Source organism: Aquarana catesbeiana, linkage group LG01 (genome assembly GCF_042186555.1).
Source record: "Aquarana catesbeiana isolate 2022-GZ linkage group LG01, ASM4218655v1, whole genome shotgun sequence".
Classification (NCBI taxonomy): Eukaryota; Metazoa; Chordata; class Amphibia; order Anura; family Ranidae; genus Aquarana; species Aquarana catesbeiana.
This window is the reverse complement of record NC_133324.1, coordinates 900,923,964-900,951,634: the sequence shown is the minus strand read 5'-3', so window position 1 is coordinate 900,951,634 and position 27,671 is coordinate 900,923,964. Positions and strand designations below refer to the sequence as shown.

General features: G+C 43.3%; 1 protein-coding gene and 1 long non-coding RNA gene across 2 annotated transcripts in view; one reads left to right on the top strand and one right to left on the bottom strand.

Annotated features, from left to right (window-relative positions):
* The window catches only part of POLR1A (RNA polymerase I subunit A), a 228,670-nt gene that overhangs the window by 144,542 nt on the left and 56,457 nt on the right, over positions 1-27,671 (bottom strand). The window contains exons 17-20 of the mRNA XM_073610963.1: positions 25,456-25,538; positions 23,143-23,301; positions 22,432-22,530; positions 7,564-7,716 (exon numbers count right to left, since the gene is read on the bottom strand). Of these exons, the coding sequence (XP_073467064.1) occupies positions 7,564-7,716; positions 22,432-22,530; positions 23,143-23,301; positions 25,456-25,538 (494 nt within the window). The remainder of the gene's footprint in view (positions 1-7,563; positions 7,717-22,431; positions 22,531-23,142; positions 23,302-25,455; positions 25,539-27,671) is intronic.
* The window catches only part of LOC141119082 (uncharacterized), a 70,996-nt gene that overhangs the window by 873 nt on the left and 42,452 nt on the right, over positions 1-27,671 (top strand). The window lies entirely within an intron of this gene.

Here is a 27,671-nt window from a genome sequence, read left to right as displayed (position 1 = left end):
CCCCACTTAATCTCCTCTTATCAAGAGGAAATAGATTCAGTTCCTCTAATCTTTCCTCATAGCTGAGCTACTTCATGCCTCTTATTAGTTTGGTTGCCCTTCTCTGCACTTCCTCCAGTTCCGATATCCTTTGAGAACTTGCATATTCCAGATGAGGTCTTACTAATGATTTGTACAGGGGCAAAATCATCTCTTTCTCTCTCTGGAGTCCATACCTATTAATACAAGAAAGGACTTTGCTCGCTTTGGAAACTGCAGCTTGGCTTTGCATGTTATTATTGAGCTTATGATTTACCAAAACCCCCAGATCCTTCTCCATTATGGATCCCCCCAGTTGTACTCCCCCTAGTATGTATGATGTATGCATATTCTTAGCCCCCAAGTGCATAAACTTTACATTTATCTACATTAAACCTCATTTGCCACTTAGCTGCCCAATTAGACAGTGCATTGGGGTCAGCTTGTAAATTGGAGACATCCTGTAAAAGGACGTTATTCCATTGCATAGTTTGGTGTCATCTGCAAAGACAGAAATTCTACTTTTAATTCCAGACCCTATATCATTTATAAAGGTATTAAAAAGTAAGGGGCCCAGCTCTGAACTATGGGGTACACCACTGACAACCTTAGACCATTCAGAGTACGAATCATTAACCACTACTCAGCATTGCCTCTCAGCCAATCAGGAGGCCTGGATGTAATACCAGGCACCCGATTGGCTGAAGGCAGAGGCAATCTCATTGGCCGCCTAGCAAAGCAGGAAGAAGACACGCACGGAGGACGCATGGAGGACACACTGCCATCGCCACGCTACCCGTCCCACATCTCGCTGCCTGACCCACCACCACGATGGGGTAAGTGCCGGGCAGACAGCAGGCGGGGGGCCATAGTGGCTGCATATTATGGGCACAAAGGCTGCAATTGGAGCACAGTTGGCCGCATTTGCGGGGCACAGGTGACTGCTTATGACGGGCACAAACTCTCCAGTATCTTCCCGACTATAGAAGTTAAACTAACAGGTCTATAGTTATTTGGTAAAAATGGGCAACACATTGGCCCTGCGCCTGTCATTAACGAGTCCCTAAATATTAGAAACAGTGGCCTTGAAATGAAAGAGCTCAATTCTTTTAGGATCCGTGGGTGGATGCCATCTGGTCCAGGTGCTTTATCCACCTTTATTCTGTCTACATATTTCTGGACCATATCACTTTTGAGCCATTGTGGATCATTAGGGGCTGTGTCAATACCATTCCCATTATGGACATGAGCTCCCCCATTTGTATACACAGAACTGAAGAAAGTATTTAATAGATTTTCCTTCTCTTTGGCCCCAGTCACCCACTTTAGATTAATTTGTAAAGGGCCTACATGCTCAGACCTGACCTTTTTACTATTAATATATTTGAAGAATTTTTGGGGGTTTGTCCTATCTTTTGCAATCTGTCGTTCGTTTTGAATTTTTGCATCCTTGATTTCCTTTTTACATATTCTGTTATATTCTTTGTAACATTTAAACGATGATAGTGTTCCTTTATTTTTATCCTTTTTAAAAGCTTTTTATAAAAAATTATTTATAGCCATTTTAAATTTGGCCGTGAGCCACATAGGCTTTATTTTTAGCCTTTTAAACGTATTGCCCATGGGAATATACTTTGCAGTGAGTTTACATACAGTCACTTTGAAGAAGTCCCATTTCTGTTATGTGTTCATCAATGCCAATATTCCCTTCCAGTCTAAGTCCTGGAGAGCAGCCCTCATCCTTGGAAAATTTGCTCTCTTAAAGTTAGGTGTTTTTATCTTACTCATATGCGTTTGTTGCTTACAGATAACATTTAATGAAATCATGTTATGGTCACTGCTACCCAGATGTTCTTTTATATTAAATATTGGTAATAAGCTCTACATGGTTTTAGATTACTAGGTCCAGCAGAGCATCATTCCTAGTCAGGGCCTCAATAAACTGGACCATAATATTGTCTTGTAATAGGTGTATACATTTTTGCCCTTTAACTGTCCCAGCAGTGCCATTACTCCAGTCAATTTCCGGGTAGTTAAAATTCCCCATTATTATCACCATCCCAGCCCTTGCAGCCATTTCCATCTGTGCGAGGAGCTGATTCTCCACCTCCTCACTAACACTGGGAGGTCTATAACAAACTCCAATGATAACCTTTGTAGTACACACACCCATGTACAGTTCCACCCATAATGCTTCAAACTCATCACACTCTCCATCAACTAGGTCCTCTTTCACACTCGCTTTGACATTATTTCTCGCATAGAGACAGACACCACCACCCCTCAGTTATACCGTTTAATATTTTTGTAAATATTTTATTATATCTTTTCATGTGACAACACTGAAGAAATGACACTTTGCTACAATGTAAAGTAGTGAGTGTACAGCTTGTATAACAGTGTAAATTTGCTATCCCCTCAAAATAACTCAACACACAGCCATTAATGTCTAAACCGCTGACAACAAAAGTGAGTACACCCCTAAGTGAAAATGTCAACATTTTGTGTGGCCACCATTATTTTCCAGCACCGCTTTAATCCTCTTGGGCATGGAGTTCACCAGAGTTTCACAGGTTGCCACTGGAGTCATCTTCCACTCCACTATGATGACATCACGGAGCTGGTAGATGTTAGAGACCTTGCGCTCCTCCATCTTCTCTTTGAGGATGCCTCACAGATGCTCAATAGGATTTAGATCTGGAGACATAATTGGCCAGTCCATCACCTTTACCCTCAGCTTCATTAGCAAGACAGTGGTCATCTTTGAGGTGTGTTCGGGGTCGTTATGTTGGAATACTGCCTTGCGGCCCAGTCTCCAAAGGGAGGGGGATCATGCTCTGCTTCAGTATGTCAAAGTAAATGTTGGCATTCATGGTTCCCTCAAGTAACTGTAGCTCTGGTGCCCAGTTATGCTGGAACAGGAAAGGCAATCTCCAAACTGTTCCTACAAAGTTGGGAGCATGAAATTGTCCAAAAAGTCTTGGTATGGTGACACCTTAAGAATTCCCCTCACTGGAACTAAGGGGCCAAGCCTAACCCCTGAAAAACAACCCCACACCAAACCCCCCAACCCCCCCCCCCCTCCACCAAATGAGCCTGACCTCAACCCGATAGAAAACCTTTGGGATGATCTAGAGCGGAGACTGTGAGCCAGGCCTTCTCGACAAACATTAGTAGTGCCTAACCTCACAAATGTGCTCCTGGAAGAATGGTGAAACATTCCCATAGACACACTCCTAAACCTTGTGGACAGCTTTCCCAGAAGAGGTGAAGCTGTTATAGCTGCAAAGGGTGGGCCAACTCAATATTGAACCCTACGGACTAAGACTGGGATGCCATTAAAGTTCATGTGCGTGTAAAGGCATGCGTCCCAATACTTTTTGTAATATACTGCAAGTGTGGGAGCGCTTAATATATATTTTTTTTAAATTAATTTTATCTTAACCACTTACCAACCGGTCCATAGCCGAATGACGGCTGCAGGGCGGTTGGATAACTCTGGGTGGACGTACTATGACGTCCTCCCAGAATTCCCCTCTCGCGCCCCCTGGGGCGCGCACCCGAAGACATCCGTGACTGCCGGGTCCAGAGGACCCGGCGCATCACGGATCCCGGTAAATGGCCGCTGATCGCGGCCGTTTACCATGTGATCGCGCCGTCAAATGACGGCGCGATCACATGTAAACAGACCGGCGTCATCTGATGACGCCGGTTCCTCTCCTCCCCCTCCTGTGTACCGATCGGTACACTGTGGAGGAGAGGGAGATGGATGGATGTCTGCAGCGCTGTGGGCTGGATGTGTAGTGCCCACAGCGCTGCACAGAGACATCCAACCATCCATGCTCAGCCATCCCTACTACTATGCAATGCTGTGCAATACTCTGCAATGCCCCCGCAATACTCTGCAATGCCCCCGCAATACTCTGCAATGCCCCCGCAATACTCTGCAATGCCCCCGCAATACTCTGCAATGCCCCCGCAATACTCTGCAATGCCCCCGCAATACTCTGCAATGCCCCCGCAATACTCTGCAATGCCCCCGCAATACTCTGCAATGCCCCCACAATACTCTGCAATGCCCCCACAATACTCTGCAATGCCCCCACAATACTCTGCAATGCCCCCACAATACTCTGCAATGCCCCCACCCCACAATACTCTGCCATGCCCCCGCCATACTCTGCCATGCCCCCGCCATACTCTGCCATGCCCCCGCCATACTCTGCCATGCCCCCGCCATACCCTGCCATGCTGAGCCATGCTCGGCTGTACTCGGCCTCTGTATGTGGCCAGGCTGTGGAAGTCTCACACATGTGGTATCGCCGTACTCAGGAGGAGCAGGAGAATCTATTTTGGGGTGTCATTTTTGGTATGTACATGTTATGTGGTAGAAATATTGTATAAATGGACAACTTTGTGTTAAAAAAAAAAAAAAAAAAGCGTTTTAACCACTTCCCGCCCGCCATCATACAACATCCTTGACTTTGTGCGGGGATATCTGAATGATGGTTGCAGCTACAGGCATCATTCAGATATCAGCTTTTTCAGCCAGCGATTCCCTACACCATGAGAACGATCATAGCAGCTGTTCCACTGCTTGATCGTTCTTACAGGAGGCGAGAGGGGATGTCCCCCCCCTCCCGCGCTTCTACCGACTCACCGCTACGATCGAAGCCAGGATCGTTTTTTTTTTTTTTTATTTCAGGCTTCCCAGCCTAGAGGTGAGATGTGGGGTCTTATTGACCCCATATCTCACTGTAAAGAGGACCTGTCATGCCATATTCCTATTACAAGGATGTTTATATTCCTTGTAATAGGAATAAAAGTGGTAAATTTTTTTTTTTTTTTGGAAAAAAGCATCAAACTAAAATAAATAAAGTAAAATGAACAATAAAAAAAAAAAAATTTTTTAAAGCGCCCCTGTCCCTGTGTGCTCGCATGCAGAAGCGAACGCAAACGTAAGTCCCGCCCACATATGAAAACGGTGTTCAAACCACACATGTGAGGTATCGCTGCGATCGGTAGAGCGAGAGCAATAATTTTGGCCCTAGACCTCCTCTGTAACTCAAAACATGTAACCAGTAAAAAATTTTAAAGCGTCGCCTATGGGGATTTTTGAGTAGCAAAGTTTGGCGCCATTCCACAAGCGCGTGCAATTTTGAAAGGTGACATGTTGGGTATCTATTTACTCGGCGTAACTTCATCTTTCACATTATGCAAAAACATTAGGCTAACTTTACTGTTTTGGTTTTTGTAAAGCACAAAACAGTTTTTTTTCCCAAAAAAACGCGTTAAAAAAATTGCTGCGCAAATACCGTGTGAGATAAAAAGTTGCAACGACCGCCATTGTATTCTCTAGGGTCTTTGCTAAAAAAACATATATAATGTTTTGGGGTTCTATGTAATTTTCAAGCTAATAAATGATTTTTACATGTAGGAGACAAATGTCAGAATTGGCCTGGGTGCTCCAGAACGCCTGAAGGTGCTCCCCTACATGTTGGGCCTCTGTATGTGGCCACGCTGTGTAAAAGTCTCACACATGTGGTATCGCCATACTCGGGAGTAATAGCAGAATGTGTTTTGGGGTGTAATTTGTGGTATGCATATGCAGTGTGTGAGAAATAACCTGCTAATATGACAATTTTGTGGGAAAAAAAAAAGTAAAAAAAAAACCTTGATTTTGCAAAGAATTGTGGGAGAAAATGACAACTTCAAAAAACTCACCATGCATCTTTCTAAATACCTTGGAATGTCTTCTTTCCAAAAAGGGGTCATTTGGGGGGTATTTGTACTTTTCTGGAATGTTAGGGTCTCAAGAAATTAGATAGGCCGTCAGTACTTCAGGTGTGATCAATTTTCAGATATTCGCACCATAGCTTTTGGACTCTATAACTTTCACAAAGACCAAATAATATCCACCGATTTGGGTTAATTTTACCAAAGATATGTAGCGGTATAAATTTTGGCCAAAATATATGAAGAAAAATTACTAATTTGCAAAATATTATAACAGAAATGAAGAAAAATTTATTTTTTTACAGATTTTTCGGTCAATTTTCTTTTACGGCGCAAAAAATAAAGAACCCAGCGGTGAATAAATACCACCAAAAGAAAGCTCCATTTGTGTGAAAAAAAAGGACAAAAATTTCATATAGATACAGTGTTGCATGACTGAGTAATTGTCATTCAAAATGTGAGAGCACCAAAAGCTGAAAATTGGTCTGGTTAGGAAGGGGGTTTAAGTGCCCAGTTGTCAAGTGGTTAAACAATTTTTTTATACTGTCAAATTTTTTTTTTTTGCATTAACTTTATTGCTATTACAAGGGATGAATATTATATCTCTTGTGACAGGTCTTCTTTATGGAGAGATCTGGGGTCTATTAGACGCCAAATCTCTCAGGCCCCCAGTGCACAGATTGGTCTGATCAGCTGCAGCGTGCCGCTAACAGCCAAGTAAACACAGAAGCGAAACCACAAGTGATGAAATCCTTGTCGCTCCCGGTCTCTGGGGTCACAGAGAGGGAGGAACAACACCAGTTCCTCTCTTGCTGTGCTATGCAACCATTGTCACTGGCCACAGCACTCCCGGGCTCCGCGATCAAACAGGAAAGCCTGGGAAAGGCAATGGCGGTAACCCCCTTCTACGACCCACAGAAGCAGTAGCGGCCTGGCACCCTATCAATGCGTCCGGCCCCGGAATCTACATGCGGGGCACCGGATGCATGGATTTCAATGGGGTTTTAAATTTTTTTTTTGAAGCACGTGATTAGAGCCAGAGGCTCTAATAGGCTTCAAAAAAGGGTAATCTTGGGGCGCAGAGCACTGCACCCTGAGCCCACCCAGTTGTGTGACAATAGCGAATGAAGAGAGAAGGAAGAGACGCGGAGGAAGCGCTGCCCGATAGATGGGGTAAGTGCAGGACTGGTGACCGACCTACTGAAGGGGTGGCTGTGGGTGCATTGTTTGCTGCCGGCATCATCTTGGTATAACCACTGCAAACCGTGGACATCATATGACGGCCTACAGTCGGCAAGTGGTTAAAAGCACAGGTTCACCTTCAGCAGGATTTTCCCAAAATCCCCTTATGCTATTCCATATCCTCTGTATAGCAAATACCTGCGCTCCTCCTGTTTTAAATGGGGCACCTCCTCTCCTTACACATGCAGCTGTCAAGGGGCCTTTCCACGAAAACCATTGACCCCTTGATTCCCCATTTGTTCTACTACCCTGAAGGATGGGTTGAACATGTGAATTGTTCGCCCCCCTTGTGGTCGCTCTGGGCTGTTCAAACTGCGCATGTGCACACTGCCCTCTCTTCTTCTCTAGCTGAGCTTAGTTAGCGAACCAGAGCATGCACTGCGCACAAACACAGTTGAAAGGCTATAGATATAAAGCTGCATAGCAGAATTTGGGGAAAATGTTGCTAAAGGTTAACTTACACTTCAATGTTGGAAAAAAAAAAAAAAAAGCTCATCACTTTTAGAAAACATCGCTATTTACAATTCTTTTACATTTTAAAAGTGATAGGATAAAAAAATAAATTACCTGAGGTTTGATGCCAGTGAGAAAGCGACCCGTCACAAAGCCGCCAGATCGTGGCGTAAAGTCATAGGGCTGGAAACAAGGCAAAGACTTCCCTGACGGCATCAATGGCGGTCGCCGACCTTCCAACTCAATCTGACCCAGCAGACAGGAAATCTGTAAAGAACAGGACAGTCACCAGTCGAGATGCTGCCTATATACCAGCAAGCAAATAGCACACAGCGTGCATTAAAAAAAAACTGCAGCCAGTCAGACAAATCCCTCTCAATTTCCTAACTGGGAGACAACATGCATCAATCTAGTGCTTTCCTCTCCGGGCTTACTTACCTTTTTGTGCCGACAGCTCCAGTCGGAGATACTGTACTAACCATACAAGGTTAGTCTAGCGATCTCCCTGCTGAGCTCTTGTGTTCTGACAGGGGGACGGGCCCACCCCCGCCAGAGCACTCCGATCAGCGCTCCCTGCCATTGGCAGTCAGTCAGCTGCTAGTTTTCCAACATGCACATCCAAAACCCAGCCGGCTTCTGTCGAACAGACCGACATACACACAGGCAGAATGTTGGTTGGTTTTTTTGAACCGGCAATTGTCTCCTGACATTCTGCCCATGTGTACAGGGCTTAACAATAACTTTCTGTTTTGAGAAAGTGATGTACAGCTCTCTGCTGACCCCTAACACAAGCCATGATCTGACTGCTTTGCCCAGAGAATCACAGACACCTAGGAATGAAGTCACTAGATCCAGAAACTTCAGCTTTAACCACTTATGAACCAAACATTTTTGAACAACTTATTTCTGCAGTGCTGAAGAACTCTGGAGAAATCATTTTTGGGCAGTGTGTCCATCAGACAGCTCTGTCCACAGACAAAGTGTATAGAGCTGATCTGAGCAGCTATGTAATATGTGATCTATTTGATTGCCAATCACAGTGATCACTAATGTAAACAGTGTAGAGTTTACATCATAGAGACTGGTCCTTCCTCTAACAATGAAGACAGGGGCGGAGGAGGACATAATGAATCAATCATTCATTAATTCCAGATCAGTGTCTACAGCAACTGCATTCAGTCCCAATGTGACCTGTATATTATTCCTTCAACTCCCATATCCTGCACATAACCCACTTCACTTCCTCCTCCCTCTGTGTATGACCTGAGCATTGAATGCACCATCACCAAGCTCCACGTTTAACCCTCCTATTACAGGCTTATTTCTTAATTTCCCAAAAATGAATACAAAAAAAAAAAAAAAAAAGAAAGAAAAAAATAGTTCTAAAAAGGCATCATTTCAGAGGCGTTTGCATTTTTAGTTTTATAACAAAAAAGCAAGGCAAAGAGTCCCGTTCAAATATTGGTCTTTCCTTAACGTAAAAAATAAACAAAATTGCAGTTATTAACCACTTGCCGACCGCCCACAGTACAATTACTGCAGGCGGGCAGCATGTTCAGGCAAAGCGACATACCCGTAAGTAATTTTGCCTGTACAGACACAGGTGGACCCCCCTCGTGACCGATATGTCCAATGCGAATCCCAGTGATCATGTGATCGCTATGTGATCACATAGTCAACAAAGAGGTTATGAATCAATGAGATTCAGAAAAGCTTTGCTTTCTTTACTAGTCAGCTGTGAATAGCCCACTGTTAATACGTGGTACCTGGGCCTGTCATAGCACCATGTGATTAGCTGTAGCCAATCACAGATAACTAGTTTTCACAGCTGTCATGAACTTAACCCATTCATGACAGTACAAAGCACTGCTGATACAATGATCTTCATTGCACCAGCAATTAGTATAAAAAAAAAAAAAAAAAATCCTGATCACCCTTTCCGAGTAGTACAAGGTTACTATGGTAAGATTGAACTACTCTGATGAAAGTATTAAAAAAAAAGGCAAAACAAGGTTAAAAAAAATATATATCATATCAGATCATATCATGACGCTATACTGCATTGGTGACAGTATGTAAAAAAAAAAAAAAAAAAAGGATTTTTATAACAGCTTACCTGTAAAATCCTTTTCTTGGAGCACATCATAAAACCGCATCACCCCATGCATAAAACCCTGGACCAAAGAATGTGAAGCAAGCGGTCTTTAAAATAAAAACGATCAAGCTGAGACTTGGCCCTTGATAGTACTCAAGGCCAGCTTCATCTCTACCCCTAATTGTAGAAAGGCAAGAATTCTGCCTATGATATACTTCCGAGGGTGCCAACCCTTGGATTCACACTAGGAAACATAAGCCCTACAGATTCTATGATATATAGTTCTGGAAGCTGGCTTCCTTGCAATAAATCAAGGTAGAGATAACTGACCCGGAAAGCCCACGTTTCTTCAGAAGGTGTTTTTTTTTTTTTTTAACATTCAATTTTTTTATTTAGTTATCAGAACATAAAATAACAAATAAAGACATTAAGAAAGGTATAACAGGATTCACACCATTACAGTTACATAGTATAGCAAATGCATTTTTGATAAATACATGAAGTCAGTATAATAATCGTGAATAATCCTTCAAATTCATATCTTTAAATTCCGTTTCTAGCTAGTAAACCTCCAAGAATAAACCTATTCACCCCTAGGGGAGCAAACTGGGAACAGGTCTATTCTAACTTGAATAAACAAAAGAGAGAACAGGATGTCGTCTAGTAAATCAATGTATTCTAGCGAGTCAAACCAATCAGGAAATGAAAGCAGCATAAGTCTCTACAAGGAATAAGTGATACCAACAGGCTACCTAGTGGTAGTTAACCACTTGCCGACCACCGCACGACTATATACGTCGACAGAGCGGCACGGGCAGGCAAAAGGACTTACAGGTACGTCCTTGCCTGCCCGCGGGTGGGGGGTCCGATCGGACCCCCCCCGGTGCCTGCGGCGGTCGGCAAATCTCCCCCGGCGATCGGTGGTGAGGGGGAGGCCATCCATTCGTGGCCCCCCCCTCGCGATCGCTCCCAGCCAATGGGATCATTTCCCTGCCTCTGTATTGTACACAGAGGCAGAGGAAATGATGTCATCTCTCCTCGGCTCAGTATTTTCCGTTCCGGGCCGAGGAGAGAAGACTGTAATGTAAGTGCACAACACACTACACACACAGTAGAACATGCCAGGCACACAAAACACCCCGATCCCCCCCCCGATCGCCCCCGACCCCCCCCCGATCGCCCCCCCCCGTCACAAACTGACACCAAGCAGGTTTTTTTTTTTTTTTTCCGATTACTGTATTGGTGTCAGTTTGTGACAGTTACAGTGTTAGGGCAGTGAGTGTTAGGCCCCCTTTAGGTCTAGGATACCCCCCTAACCCCCCCTAATAAAGTTTTAACCCCTTGATCACCCCCCGTCACCAGTGTCGCTAAGCGATCATTTTTCTGATCGCTGTATTAGTGTCGCTGGTGACGCTAGTTAGTGAGGTAAATATTTAGGTTCGCCGTCAGCGTTTTATAGCGACAGGGACCCCCATATACTACCGAATAAATGTTTTAACCCCTTGATTGCCCCCTAGTTAACCCTTTCACCACTGATCACCGTATAACTGTTACGGGTGACGCTGGTTAGTTAGTTTATTTTTTATAGTGTCAGGGCACCCGCCGTTTATTACCGAAAAAAGATTTAGCCCCCTGATCGCCCGGCGGTGATATGCGTCGCCCCAGGCAGCGTCAGATTAGCGCCAGTACTGCTAACACCCACGCACGCAGCATACGCCTCCCTTAGTGGTATAGTATCTGTACGGATCAATATCTGATCCGATCAGATCTATACTAGCGTCCCCAGCAGTTTAGGGTTCCCAAAAACACAGTGTTAGCGGGATCAGCCCAGATACCTGCTAGCACCTGCGTTTTGCCCCTCCGCCCGGCTCGGCCCAGCCCACCCAAGTGCAGTATCGATCAATCACTGTCACTTACAAAACACTAAACGCATAACTGCAGCGTTCGCAGAGTCAGGCCTGATCCCTGCGATCGCTAACAGTTTTTTTGGTAGCGTTTTGGTGAAATGGCAAGCACCAGCCCCAGGCAGCGTCAGGTTAGTGCCAGTAGCGCTAACACCCACGCACCGTACAACTCCCTTAGTGGTATAGTATCTGAACGCATCAATATCTGATCCGATCAGATCTATACTAGCGTCCCCAGCAGTTTAGGATTCCCAAAAACGCAGTGTTAGCGGGATCAGCCCAGATACCTGCTAGCACCTGCGTTTTGCCCCTCCGCCCGGCTCGGCCCAGCCCAGCCCAGCCCACCCAAGTGCAGTATCGATCGATCACTGTCACTTACAAAACACTAAACGCATAACTGCAGCGTTCGCAGAGTCAGGCCTGATCCCTGCGATCGCTAACAGTTTTTTTGGTAGCGTTTTGGTGAACTGGCAAGCACCAGCCCCAGGCAACGTCAGGTTAGTGCCAGTAGCGCTAACACCCATGCACGCACCGTACAGCTCCCTTAGTGGTATAGTATCTGAACTGATCAATATCTGATCTGATCCGATCAGATCTATACTGGCGTCCCCAGCAGTTTAGGGTTCCCAAAAACGCAGTGTTAGTGGGATCAGCCCAGATACCTGCTAGCACCTGCGTTTTGCCCCTCCGCCCGGCCCAGCCCACCCAAGTGCAGTATCGATCGATCACTGTCACTTACAAAACACTAAACGCATAACTGCAGCATTCGCAGAGTCAGGCCTGATCCCTGCGATCGTTAACAGTTTTTTTGGTAGCGTTTTGGTGAACTGGCAAGCGCCAGCGGCCTAGTACACCCTGGTCATAGTCAAACCAGCACTGCAGTAACACTTGGTGACGTGGCGAGTCCCATAAGTGCAGTTCAAGCTGGTGAGGTGGCAAGCACAAGTAGTGTCCCGCTGCCACCAAGAAGACAAACACCGGCCCGTCGTGCCCATAATGCCCTTCCTGCTGCATTCGCCAATCCTAATTGGGAACCCACCACTTCTGCAGCGCCCGTACTTCCCCCATTCACATCCCCAACCAAATGCAGTCGGCTGCATGAGAGGCATTTTCTTTATGTCCTCCTGAGTACCCCTACCCAACGAACCCCCCCAAAAAAGATGTTGTGTCTGCAGCAAGCGCGGATATAGGCGTGACACCCACTATTATTGTCCCTCCTGTCCTGACAATCCTGGTCTTTGCATTGGTGAATGTTTTGAACGCTACCATTCACTAGCTGAGTATTAGCGTAGGGTACAGCATTGCACAGACTAGGACACACTTTCACAGGGTCTCCCAAGATGCCATCGCATTTTGAGAGACCCGAACCTGGAACCGGTTACAGTTATAAAAGTTAGTTACAAAAAAAGTGTAAAAAAAAAAAAAAAAAAAAAACACAAACAAAAATATAAAATAAAAAATAATAGTTGTCATTTTATTGTTCTCTCTCTATTCTCTCTCTCTCTATTCTCTCTATTGTTCTGCTCTTTTTTACTGTATTCTATTCTGCAATGTTTTATTGTTATTATGTTTTATCATGTTTGCTTTTCAGGTATGCAATTTTTTATACTTTACCGTTTACTGTGCTTTATTGTTAACCATTTTTTTGTCTTCAGGTACAGCATTCACGACTTTGAGTGGTTATACCAGAATGATGCTTGCAGGTTTAGGTATCATCTTGGTATCATTCTTTTCAGCCAGCGGTCGGCTTTCATGTAAAAGCAATCCTAGCGGCTAATTAGCCTCTAGACTGCTTTTACAAGCAGTGGGAGAGAATGCCCCCCCCCCATCGTCTTCCGTGTTTTTCTCTGGCTCTCCTGTCTCAACAGGGAACCTGAGAATGCAGCCGGTGATTCAGCCAGCTGACCATAGAGCTGATCAGAGACCAGAGTGGCTCCAAACATCTCTATGGCCTAAGAAACCGGAAGCTACGAGCATTTTATGACTTAGATTTCGCCAGATGTAAATAGCGCCATTGGGAAATTGGGAAAGCATTTTATCACACCGATCTTGGTGTGGTCAGATGCTTTGAGGGCAGAGGAGAAATCTAGGGTCTAATAGACCCCAATTTTTTCAAAAAAGAGTACCTGTCACTACCTATTGCTATCATAGGGGATATTTACATTCCCTGAGATAACAGTAAAAATGATTAAAAAAAAAAAAAATGAAAGGAACAGTTTTAAAATAAGATAAAAAAGCAAAAAAATAATAAAGAAAAAAAAAAAAAAAAAAAAAAAAAAAGCACCCCTGTCCCCCCTGCTCTCGCGCTAAGGCGCGGTCTGGCGTCAAATGTAAACAGCAATTGCACCATGCATGTGAGGTATCACCGCGACGGTCAGATCGAGGGCAGTAATTTTAGCAGTAGACCTCCTCTGTAAATCTAAAGTGGTAACCTGTAAAGGCTTTTAAAGGCTTTTAAAAATGTATTTATTTTGTTGCCACTGCACGTTTGTGCGCAATTGTAAAGCATGTCATGTTTGGTATCCATGTACTCGGCCTAAGATCATCTTTTTTATTTCATCAAACATTTGGGCAATATAGTGTGTTTTAGTGCATTAAAATGTAAAAAAGTGTGTTTTTCCCCAAAAAATGCGTTTGAAAAATCGCTGCGCAAATATTGTGTGAAAAAAAAAAAATTAAACACCCACCATTTTAATCTGTAGGGCATTTGCTTTAAAAAAAATATATAATGTGTGGGGGTTCAAAGTAATTTTCTTGCAAAAAAAAATAATTTTTTCATGTAATCAAAAAGTGTCAGAAAGGGCTTTGTCTTCAAGTGGTTAGAAGAGTGGGTGATGTGTGACATAAGCTTCTAAATGTTGTGCATAAAATGCCAGGACAGTTCAAACCCCCCCCCAAATGACCCCATTTTGGAAAGTAGACACCCCAAGCTATTTGCTGAGAGGCATGTCGAGTCCATGGAATATTTTATATTGTGACACAAGTTGCGGGAAAGAGACAAATTTTTTTTTTTTTTTTGCACAAAGTTGTCACTAAATTATATATTGCTCAAACATGCCATGGGAATATGTGAAATTACACCCCAAAATACATTCTGTTGCTTCTCCTGAGTACGGGGATACCACATGTGTGAGACTTTTTGGGAGCCTAGCCGCGTATGGGACCCTGAAAACCAAGCACCGCCTTCAGGCTTTCTAAGGGCGTAAATTTTTGATTTCACTCTTCACTGCCTATCACAGTCTCGGAGGCCATGGAATGCCCAGGTGGCACAAACCCCCCCCAAATGACTCCATTTTGGAAAGTAGACATCCCAAGCTATTTGCTGAGAGGTATAGTGAGTATTTTGCAGACCTCACTTTTTGTCACAAAGTTTTGAAAATTAAAAAAAGAAAAAAAAAAATTTTTTTTTTGTCTTTCTTCATTTTCAAAAACAAATGAGAGCTGCAAAATACTCACCATGCCTCTCAGCAAATAGCTTGGGGTGTCTACTTTCCAAAATGGGGTAATTTGGGGGGGGTTTGTGCCACCTGGGCATTCCATGACCTCCGAAACTGTGATAGGCAGTGAAGAGTGAAATCAAAAATGTACACCCTTAGAAATCCTGAAGGCGGTGATTGGTTTTCGGGGTCCCGTACGCGGCTAGGCTCCTAAAAAGTCCCACACATGTGGTATCCCCGTACTCAAGAGAAGCAGCAGAATGTATTTTGGGGTGCAATTCCACATATGCCCATGACCTGTGTGAGCAATATATCATTTAGTGACAACTTTGTGCAAAAAAAAAAAAAAATAAATAATAAATTGTCACTTTCCCGCAACTTGTGTCAAAATATAAAATATTCCATGGACTCAACATGCCTCTCAGCAAATAGCTTGGGGTGTCTACTTTCCAAAATGGGGTCATTTGGGGGGGGGTTGTGCCATCTGGGCATTTTATGGCCTTCAAAACTGTGATAGGTAGTGAGGAGTAAAATCAAAAATGTACGCCCTTAGAAATCCTGAAGGCAGTGATTGGTTTTTCGGGGCCCCGTATGCGGCTAGGCTCCCAAAAAGTCCCACACATGTGGTATCCCCATACTCAGGAGAAGCAGCTAAATGTATTTTGGGGTGCAATTCCACATATGCCCATGGCCTGTGTGAGCAATATATCATTTAGTGACAACTTTTTGTAATTTTTTTTTTTTTTGTCATTATTCAATCACTTGGGACAAAAAAAATGAATATTCAATGGGCTCAACATGCCTCTCAGCAATTTCCTTGGGGTGTCTACTTTCCAAAATGGGGTCATTTGTGGGGGTTTTGTACTGCCCTGCCATTTTAGCACCTCAAGAAACGACATAGGCAGTCATAAATTAAAGGCTGTGTAAATTCCAGAAAATGTACCCTAGATTGTAGGCGCTATAACTTTTGCGCAAACCAATAAATATACACTTGACATTTTTTTTACCAAAGACATGTGGCCAAATACATTTTGGCCTAAATGTATGACTAAAATTGAGTTTATTGGATTTTTTTTTAGAACAAAAAGTAGAAAATATCATTTTTTTTCAAAATTTTCGGTCTTTTTCCGTGTATAGCGCAAAAAATAAAAACGGCAGAGGTGATCAAATACCATCAAAAGAAAGCTCTATTTGTGGGAAGAAAAGGACGCAAATTTCGTTTGGTTACAGCATTGCATGACCGCGCAATTAGCAGTTAAAGCGACGCAGTGCCAAATTGTAAAAAGTGCTCTGGTCAGGAAGGGGGTAAATCCTTCCGGGGCTGAAGTGGTTAAGACTGAGCGTACAAGTCTTTTAGTACTGTAGATGATTTAGGATGTATGATCAATACATAGCAGTGCTTCTTAAAGTGAATTACGTTATAATTTTTAAGTGCTAACAGTAATTCATAGTACGCCTGGGTGTTGACTCTAAGAATGACATCACACAGGTTAGGGGCCTCAATTGATTTCCACATTTTTGTTATGGTAAGTCTAGCTGCTATAAGAATATTCGCCACTAATATTCTGTATTGAAATGGGAAAGTGTCAAGGTTGATACCTAAAAGGGCCATAGCAGGTGATAGTTTTATCAAGTTGCCTGTGAGAGGGGCAATAAAGGTGGATATCGATTTCCAGAAACTGTTGCAGTTTGGTTTATTCTCATAGCATTGTACCAACATTGGTCCGAAAAGGATTGTCCTAAATCTTTTTCCCATTTATACATATTAGGGTTTTTCTCATATTTAGGATACTGTGGTTCTAATAGCCAAGCCGTTAAATTTAGAGACCGTAAAGCAGGAAGTAATATCAGTCCCTGTGAGAGCAGATCAGGCCATAGTGGGAGGGACCATGGGCCCTCCACTGCCATCTTTACGATTTCTGCATACCATGACCTTCTGGGCCATGCTGGTGCCACCAGAATAACCGGCTTTCTTTCCAGCTTGATCCTGCAAAGAAGTAGGGGCAGGAACTGAATAGGGGGGAATGCATAGATCAGTGAGAACTGATCCCATGGGGTCAGCAACGCATCCGTTCCACATGCGAATGGATCCCTGGCTCTGGCCACAAAGTTGACTAACTTCATATTGAACCTGGACGCTAGAAGATCTACGTCCGAAGTCCCCCATCTTTGGTAAACAGCCCAAAATATGTAGGGGTGAAAAGACCATTCTGCTGGGAATAACTGCTGGCGACCCAAGTAGTCCGCCTGCCAATTCTCTACTCCTGAGAGAAAGACTGCCGATAGGCACGGAACATTCCTTTTTGTCCAAGTTAGAATAGGGTTCACCTCTCTCTGCGCTTAGAGACCTTCGGTGCCCCCTTGGTGATTGATATAGGCCACAGCTGTGGCATTGTCGGATTGAATCCTGACAGGACAATCCCGTAACCTGAAAGTCCAGACGTTGTGCCTGAATCTCTAGGATATTGATGGACAAGGTTCTTTTCAGTTCTTGACCACTGTCCCTGGACAGTTGTCTTTTCTAGTACTGCTCCCCAGCCTGAAAGGCTGGCATCCGTCATTACCACTTTCCAGTTTCTGGGTTAGTAACCATCAAAAGAGGCTTTGGGACACTCTTGGGGACAGCTGCTTTGGCAAGTCTAAAGCTTGATTTGTTTTGTTCCAGGCAGACAATATACTGTTTTGCAACAGTCTTAAATGAAACAGGGTATAGGGAACTGCTCCAAATGAAGCCACCATAGTTCCTAGCAACCTCATGCAAAGGCGAATGGAGGGATCGCCATTTGACCTGGCCATCCGTACCAACTCTCTTATGGAGTTGATTTTTGCCTGAGGCAAGAACACCCTTTCCTTGGCTGTGTCTAGGATCAGACCCAAGTACTCCAGCTTTTTTAGCGGTATTTAAAGAGGATTTCTCTAGGTTGAGCATCCAACCCAACTTTTTCAGATAGTTGGTTGTAGTGCGTACACTTTGCTCCAAACGAGCCACCGATTGATCTATTAGCAATAGATCATCTAGGTACGCTACGACTGTTATGCCCTGTGCCCTTAACCTGGCTAGAAGTGGGGCCAGCACTTCAGTGAACACCCGGGGTGCTGTGGCTAGCCCAAAGAGCAAGGCTACAAATTGAAAATGCTGCTGTTCTAACTCGCACCGCATGCAAATATGCATCGCTGAAGTCGATTGATGCCAGAAGTTCTCCTCCTGGAAGGATAGAAACTACTGACCTGATCATCTCCCTGCGAAAGGAGCGGATCTTCAGGAACTGATTTAGATGGGTCGGACGTCTCTATTTGATTTTGGTATGAAAAGATTTGAATAAAAACCCCAGACCTTGCTCCTTTGTGGGGATCTGTATGATCACCCCTTGAGATATTAATCGGTCCAGTACTTGAAACAGATTGTCCTTTCTCTGGATCTTTGGGAGTGCTTGACCTCAGGAAGCGAGACGGTAGAAAGTCCCGAAAATTCAAGCTTGTACCCCAGCATTACTGTGGAGATAACCCATCTGTCCTGAATTTCTTGCTTTCTAGACTTCTGAAAAAGTCTTCCCCCTCACCTTGGTGAGGGGGGTTGCCTCTTCATGATGAGGCTTTAGGATTCTGCTTTGCAGGTTTCCAACCCCAAGACTTCTTTTGAGCCTGGGTCTGACTCTGAAATTTTCCTCTAGAGCGTGACAGCGTAGGCCGTCGCCCCTGCCTAGGAGGTGGACACCCCTAGCGCAGGGGAAAGAGCCATTTAAATGAAGGGCGTTTATACTTTCTTTTTACTTCTTTTCCCACTAGAAATTGTTTGGATATATTTGTCCAAGTTTTCTTCAAATAGTCGCTCTCCATGAAAAGGGGGCCCAGTTAGGAGATCGTTACATGGTGCTTCAGCTTCAGCTAAAAAAAAAAAAAAAAAAAAAAAATGTATTTTTTTTTTTTTTTACCACGGGAGTCTACGCATATGCACAAGCATAAGTGTAAGGCGGGATGCCTGGTGAATAGAATCTTTAATAGCATCTATGGCAAAACATAATGCTTTTGTAGTTCAGCCAAATCCTGAGCTTATTGTGCGGGAAGCTCTCTAAGGGCCTGTTTAAATTGGTCCTTTAGGGATTGACCGACGCTTATTGCAGCGACTGCAGACGGAGCAATGCCCTGTACACACGGTCGAACATTGATCGGACATTCCGACAACAAAATTTATGGATTTTTTCCGACAGATGTTGGCTCAAACTTGTCTTGCATACACACGGTCACACAAAGTTGTCGGAAAATCCGATCGTTCTGAACGCGGTGACGTAGAACACGTACGTCGGGACTATAAATGGGGCAGTAGCCAATAGCTTTCGTCTCTTAATTTATTCTGAGCATGCGTGGCACTTTGTGCATCGGATTTGTGTACACACGATCGGAATTTCTGACAACGGATTTTGTTGTCGGAAAATTTTATAGCAAGCTCTCAAACTTCGTGTGTCGGAAATTCCTATGGAAAATGTGTGATGGAGCCTACACACGGTCGGAATTTCTGACAACAAGGTCCTATCACACATTTTCCATCGGAAAATCCTATCGTGTGTACAGGGCATAATGGCACCTGCCATGGAAAAAGTAGATCTTAACAGGGTTTCCAACTACTTATTTGTTGGATCCTTTAAGCATCTGTGCATTGTCTACTGGACAAGTTAGGCCTTTAGTCACAATCGCAGCGTCAACTGCTGGTATTTTCCATCTTCTGGAGAATTTCTCCTCCAGGGGATAGAGAATTGCAATTTTCTTAGGTGGGAGAAAAATGCTTATCCGGGTGATACCATTCAGAAAAAAATAAGCTGTTCTAGTAATGCATGCATTTCCTGGAAACGCATGCAAAGGTTGAGAGGGTTTTAAGGAACCCAAGGAAGAAACCGAACTTTCAGGAGACTCCGTTAGGGGTAGCATGAAAGTAGAAGAACCACCTCCGTAAGATATTGTATAAGCAATTCCTCAGATTTTGAGAGGCTGAAAAAGACTCATCTACCGTTGTTATCTCCGCAGAGGAATCATCATCATTTTGTTCTTCCTCCTGATCAACGGAAGGTAACACCTCATGGATCTAGCACGCTTCCTAGCCATTTGAATGGAGGATGCGATTAAAGCCGCTAATCTTTCTTTCAGACCCTGCAGGGAGGAGGAAAGGACATCTTCAGTCATGTATACAGGGGCTGAGATTTGAGCAGCAGTTGCACCATCAATTTGTTCCAAATGACTCACTCTGGCTTGCCATAACTGGTAATTCAGGCGAGGATTACAACATGCAACACGGGATCCTAGCGCCTGAGGGTGAACCCTTTATGTGGTGTCTTTTTTGGTAGGCATAGCCCTAAGTACAAAAACAGAGGCACTATACAAATTGCACTTAATCGCTGAAAATAGTCATGATATTTAAACCCATATAAAATTCAGCCTAGTGCTGGAAAAAAGGTGTCGTTTCTGTATCAGGAATGCCAGTTTGCAACCCTCACATGTCCCACAGCTCTTGTGTCCTTGTGTTGCAGGCTGCTTGTTTTCTCCTCGTCAGCCGAGGAGAGACTGTCACAGCTGTGTTGTATTTGTTTTAGCCTGCCGTGTGTCCTTGTGGATGTTCAGGGCATCCAGCTTAGGCCCCGCCCCCTTCAAGAAAAAAGTCTGCCCCCTCTTTAATTTTAAAACATTCCCGTGCTTGTGAATGGCGTTTTCGGGTCCACCGACCCAACACGAGGGTGGGGGTGGGGGGTGTTGCAGGGACCCATCCAGCAGCAGGGAAAAAAACAACAAATGAAATCAGCCACAGTAAAAGCAATTAGCGGTATTCGCGGGACCCCCGGGGGGGGGTAATGTAAGGGGGGAACAGCGTTGCTGTCCCCCTAACCCTCTGGTCCCATCAGGGAGAAGAAAAACACTTTTGCATCTTTCTCTTACCTTAGAGTTTACCCTCTACTGAAATCAAACACGGACTGAGCTTACAGTGAAGACAACAGAGTAAGGTATGTGCATAGACTCCCTCTAGTGGAGAATTAAGGCATGACAGCATTTTTTCCCTAATGGAAGAAATACATATATGTTTTTAATACCCAAGTTTCTTCCCTTACCTTATCCTCACCGCAGGATTTGTTGAATTAACAAACAATCCAACCTTCACCCATCACGGCGGGCTGCATTTAGCAAACCTTCAGGGACTGGGTCCCCAAAACGGGGTTCCAACTGCCCTGGACCTGTAAAAGCACCACATCAGGAAGTTTAGGTAAGCCCTGGATTCCTGGGGTCCAGCCCTACAAAGAGAGGCATTACAGGCAAAACCTCGTGCTTCGGATACGAGGCCCCAGGTACCATCCTTTTAGGCCTCAATGGCACTTTGGATGGATCTGGTGTGTGGAGGCCATTTAAATCCAGCATGGATCCCTCCTGGAGCTTCTCGGGGGAGTGGGGGTGGGGGGGGGAGAATATACAGTAAAATGCTAAGTAAAATTATAGGTGTGAGTAAAATGTGTTTTGTATTATTGTATGTTGGCATTTTTAAAAAATAAAAAAAAAAAAAAAAAAAAAAAAACCTGAAGGTAGCCTATAACCCATTAAGTAATTACTTGAGGCTCTGTGTCCCATGATGTACGATGAAGAAATTAAATTTTTTTTACTGATTAGGTTTTAGAACAGAAAATATATTTTTTCCCCAAAATTTTCAGTCTTTTTTCGTTTATATAATTAAACCCCCCCCCCCCCCCCCCCAAAAAAAAAAAAAGAAAAAAAAAAAAAAAACAGCGGTGATCAAATGCCACCCAAAAAATGTTCTATTTGTGTGAAAAAAAAATTATATAAAAGTTAATTTGTATACAGTGTTACTTCCTCTTTTGCTCCCCGCAAGTCCTGCATATGAAAAGCATAATGGGCTAGTATGCATTGCATACTAGCCCATTATATGACACTTTTATGCAAACGAAGCCCCCGCTGTCCCCTGAGCAGGCCGTGTCCATCTTCGCCCCTCTTCCTGCCGGGGCCACGGACTCCGGCTCTGTGACTGGCCGGAGTCGCGTGATGTCACGCATGCGCACGGGAGCCGTTAGTCACGGCACACGTTGGGGGAACAAATGGCACGGTGGTCCATTTCTTCATCGGTGCACTACTAGTGAAATATCTCCTAAACGGCGCACGTTTAGGAGATATTTCCACTACCTATAGGTAAGCGCTTATTCTAGGTAAAAGTCACCAAAAAGGGTTTACAACCACTTTAAAGCAATGCATTGTCGAATAGCAAAAAATAGCCTGGTCATGAAGGGAGGTAAAATCTGGAGCTGAAGTGGTAAAGAAACTCTCAAAATCGATAGTCAAATAACTTGGGTACAGTGTTGCATGGTGGAGTAATTGTCAAACTATAAAGAAGATGTATTACAGACTAGTAGTTTGTGGTTAAATTACAGGAAAAAAAAATTATTATACACGTATATAAACACTATCTATCTACATACATACATACACACACACCTTCATGGAAAAATAGGGATAGTTTGCCTGGAGTTAAACATGTTATATTAGAGACATAAAATGATACCTGCATGGTATTCACTGTTGATCCTTTGGCTCCAGACTGAACCATCAGCTGCAAATTATTCTCTGGGAAGTGTCTGTGGAGACCAAGGGGCATGCACACCTAGAGGATACAAGGACCAGAGCAAAGAGAATCAACACCAAACAGGCATCAAACATCTACAGGGGAAATAACTAGTGTGGCCTATTACAAATAAGGGCCAGTTCACAACACAAAAACGCACTCTGGACGCATTTATAAATGCACTTTTTGGATTTTTTTTGACTGCACTGTTTTTGCCAACTATGCCATTGGAACCACAAAAAAAAACCCACAATAGACTACATCTGGTGTGAACTGGTCCCTTAGGCTGCAAATGGATTTGAAAGGCTGGTTGACATGCAGGCATTGTTCAACCACCTACAAGGTTAAAACATTTTCAGAGCGATCCAAAATGTTCCATAAACGTATACATAAGGCTTTGGCATGTATACAAAGTCAGTAGAGAAAGGATGAGATGGAGAAAAGTCTTAGCGCATATGGGTGTTTTCATAAAAAGCAGCAGTGTTTCCAGTCACCCACAACCATGAAATCATTACCAAGATAACTGTCATAAGCAGGCACATTTAGCTGAAAAGATTATGCAGAACAGAATAACTAGATCATCAACCCACCACTTCATCTGTACGGCTATAGAAGCAAGACTTCCAACCACCTATTAAAAAAAAAACTCACCTTATTTATTTCATTGCTGAACTGATTAACTTCTTCCTTGAATTTCAAATCCACCATGTTGAAGTCCCTCTGATCTTTGTTTAGATGGGCATCCTCCCACTTCCCTCTGGCCTCTTCATCTGAAGCCATCACTGAGAGGTTGAAAGCAGCTCTCACAGCCTACAGAACAAAATCAGTCATATTAATGATACCAATATCAGTTTACATGGCTAATCTAAACAAGAAGATCGAGATACACTACAGCATGACAAGTCACATTTATCTAGACCAGCCTTTCTTAACCAGGGCTCCTCTGGAGATTGTTGGGGATCCTTGAGAAATTAGACAATTTTGCCGCTCCAATTTGTAACCACTGACAGCAAACAATGATCTTTTTTAAACTGTAAAAGGGGCCATTCTTCCCACCGGCCACCAACATAAGGGGCCATTCTTCCCACCGGCCACCAACATAAGGGGCCATTCTTCCCACCGGCCACCAACAGAAGGTGCCATTCTTCCCACCGGCCACCAACAGAAGGTGCCATTCTTCCCACCAGCCACCAACAGAAAGGGCCAATTCTTTCCACTGACCACCAATGTAAGGGGCCAATTCTTCCCACTGACCGCCAACGCAAGGGGCCAATTCTTCCCACTGACCGCCAACGCAAGGGGCCAATTCTTCCCACTGACCGCCAACGCAAGGGGCCAATTCTTCCCACTGACCGCCAACGTGAGGCCAATTCTTCCCACTGACTGCCAACGTAAGGGGCCAATACTTCGCAATGGCCGCCAAATTAGGGGGACATTCTTGCCAGTGACCACCAAATTAGGGGCATTCAGCTCACTGACCTACAATGTAAGGGGCATTCTTTCTACTGACCAACACAATAAAGGATGACAACATCGTTCTACTCACTGTACTGTATCTATGGAGAAGCAGCGCTATCACCTTAGGACAGGAAGTGTTAGGACTACAGAAAACCACCTCCTTTTTCCCAATTTCTATAATGCAGGTGGAATGTGTTATTAAAACCTAACTCACGTCAAGGATGTGGAGCTCATGGAGAAAATGACCACTAGAATACAGGAGACCGGAAGACCACGATAAGGTATGGGAGCTGTGTTATCTGAGGGAGGACCAGTCTCGAACCTGTGGCGGAGCTAATGTGATGACCCTCTACTTTTCCTTTTTCTTTCCCATTTTCTCCTTTCCTCTTCATATTAACCTCTTTACTCTCCATGCCTTATTTTATGTCATAGCAGATTATATATATCACTTAATATTGTTCTAATGTTCCAGCAATGATATTATATAATTCTAAACTAGGTTATTTGTAATTATTTCCAGGATTCCCTCACGATGTCATTATTGCTGATGAAACGTATATTGTGAACTTTGTAAAATGTCCCTTTCTCATTGCTATTTTGAACATTCACACTTTTTCTGTACTTTTTCTCTTCTGTGATAACTAATAAAACTGTTATTTGAAAAAAAAAAAAAACAAACAAAACAAAAAACAAAACAAAAAAAAAAACAAAAACACAAAAAACCCTAACTCACTTCCAGTTAAAACTGTGATAAAGTTGACCTGACATGATAGATTCTTATTACAAGGGATGTTTACATTCCTTGTAATAGGAATAAAAGTGATCAAAAAAATTAAATGTAAAAAAAATAAAATAAAGTAAAATACATTTTTTTTTTTTTTTTAAACGCCCCTGTCCTCTGTAGCTCGCACTCAGAATCAAACACACACGCAAGTCCCACCCACATATGTAAACGCTGTTCAAACCACACATGTGAGGTATCCTTACGTGCGTTAGAGCGAGAGCAACAATTCTAGCACTAGACCTCCTCTGTAAAACTAAACTGGTAACCTGTAAAAATTTTAAAGCATCGCCTATGGAGATTTTTAAGTACCGAAGTTTGGCGCCATTCCATGAGTGTGCGCAATTTTAAAGCATGATATGTTGGGTATCTATTTACTCGGCGTAACATTATCTTTCCCATTATACAAAAAAATTGTGCTAACTTTACTGTTTTGTTATTTTTTAATCCATGAAACTGTCCCCCCCCCCCCAAAAAAAAAAGGCGTTTGAAAAATTATCGTGCAAATACCACGCGAGATAAAAAGTTGCAATGACCACCATTTTATTCCCTAGGGTGTCTGCTAAAAAACATATATAATGTTTGGGAGTCATTTTCTATAAAAAAAAAATATGATTTTTACATGTAGGAGAGGAGTGCCGGAATATGCTCGGTATTGAAGTGGTTAATGAAGAGCCTTTCATACGGACTATTGGAATACACATAAGCGATAGCATCTAACTTACCTTCCCACCACAATGTGCAGAACGTTTCACAATCTTCTGTCTTTTGGCATTAGCGTAGGGTCGAACTAAAATGTCCTCCACTCCTAGAAATGATCAGAGCCAGTCACTGAATGTTTTCAAAAATATTAATACTGAAGGAAGCAAACAGCACTGGGAGCAAGAATTTAGGAGGCCTATTGACCAAACAAGTTAAGAATCTTCATAACATGTGTTATCCAATCATGAAAAAGGAAAATTCCAGCTTTCTTATTTCATCTGCACATGATGGGATAATCAAAGTGAATATTTTCACAAGTTATTGTGTGAAGATGAAGATTCTCAACTCCTTTAGTAAAATCAACCCATAAGTGCTAAACCTCTGAGATATAACCACGGTTCCAATTAAATGCAAAAGAAAAAATTAAAAATAAAACGGGAGTTCACCTCTTAAGAAAGCATCTAAACCCCAAAACAAACATTAAATTGCAGCTTGCCAGTCTTTAGATTTAGTGGATGCATTACCTGTGTTCTTCAGGTCAAGTGCATTTACTGCAGGTACAGGAAAATGCCCATTGGTCCTGCCATGTTGTGTCCTTGTACCTTCCTGTGCACTGAGCTGAAATCACAAACTAGCTATTTCCTGTAAACTACAAAACACCACCACTCTAATAGAGACGCCGAGAGGAAGAAAGGCTTGCAGTCCAAATCAGCTGCAATAAAAAACAAAACAAAAAAAAAAACAAAAAAACAAAGATATTCGAGGTGAAGGCTTTCATTTACACGATACATGTCTATCCTCACTGTCTTTTTGGCTTGTAAAATCACCGCAACACTAGAGAAAAAAAAAAATAAAAAAAAACATAGTCCCCCCCCAAACATATAAAGTAATGAATCAGAGGCAAGATTCATAATTCTGCATTATGCTAACAAACATAACGTGTTGCAGTGCCATTTATTATTAATGGTACCTTAACTGACCTATGCTGTAGCATCCGCACGCAGTGCATTGCCATGTGTTGCATTAGAGAGAAAAAAAAAAAAGTGTCACTTAGGATGAGATGGCAGCCCATTCATTTTGACATAATGCAACTATTGTTAATGTTCGAGATGCAAATGACTTATAAAACTAAAAACGTGTCAGATTTCATATACAATATGATAAAAGATTTTCTAGTTCTGTTCAGCCAAGTGTTTTTATCCAAGTTTAATGCCAGGTTCTGTCTCCACAGAGAACGCCCTATAGACTACACTACAGCAGCCTGCCAGTGTTAGATGGACAGGATTTAATACAGAAGTGGCAACTGGCTTAGGTTGGGCCTACATTGGCTACACCTATCCCTGGGGCTTGTGTTGATGGCATCAGTTTGCCATCACTTTGAGATGCTTCAGAGATCAGAAGGAAGGTAGGAAGCACCCCCTTATGCACTTGCGTTTATACATGCCCATGCAGTCAGTGCTGGCATGTTAAAATGGATTAGACTGCATAGACTGCTCAGCGCCACCCGTGATCTCAGTCGTGAAAGCAGGAACTAGGCATGACCAGCCGCCATACAAAGGGAAGGGCCAACATAAGTATATTAAAGTGGTTGTGGTATATATACACCCAGTGAAGTGATTGGCCTCAGGTAATACACAAATCCTCATACATAAGATGACTGCAGATTTATGCCGTGTACACACGGTCGGACATTCCGACAACAAAATCCATAGATTTTTTCCGACGGATGTTGGCTCAAACTTGTCTTGCATACACACGGTCACACAAAGTTGTCTGAAAATCCGATCGTTCTGAACGCGTTGACGTAAAACATGTACGTCGGGACCATAAACGGGGCAGTAGCCAATAGCTTTCGTGTCTTAATTTATTCTGAGCATGCGTGGCACTTTGTGCGTCGGATTTGTGTACACACGATCGGAATTTCCGACAACGGATTTTGTTGTCGGGAAAATTTTATAGCAAGCTCTCAAACTTTGTGTGTCGGAAAATCCGATGGAAAACGTGTGATGGAGCCTACACACGATCTGAATTTCCGACAACAAGGTCCTATCACACATTTTCCGTTGGAAAATCCGACGTGTGTACAGGGCAGAACGGGTACAACTTTTCTCCACATCCATTCAAAGTACAGAATTTATCAAGCTCTTCTAAAATTTCAGAAAACGGGACGGAGATATCAAGTTACACTCTGCAGAGCTCAATGAGGAGATCTCTGAGAGCTGATTGGAGGGAAGGGACA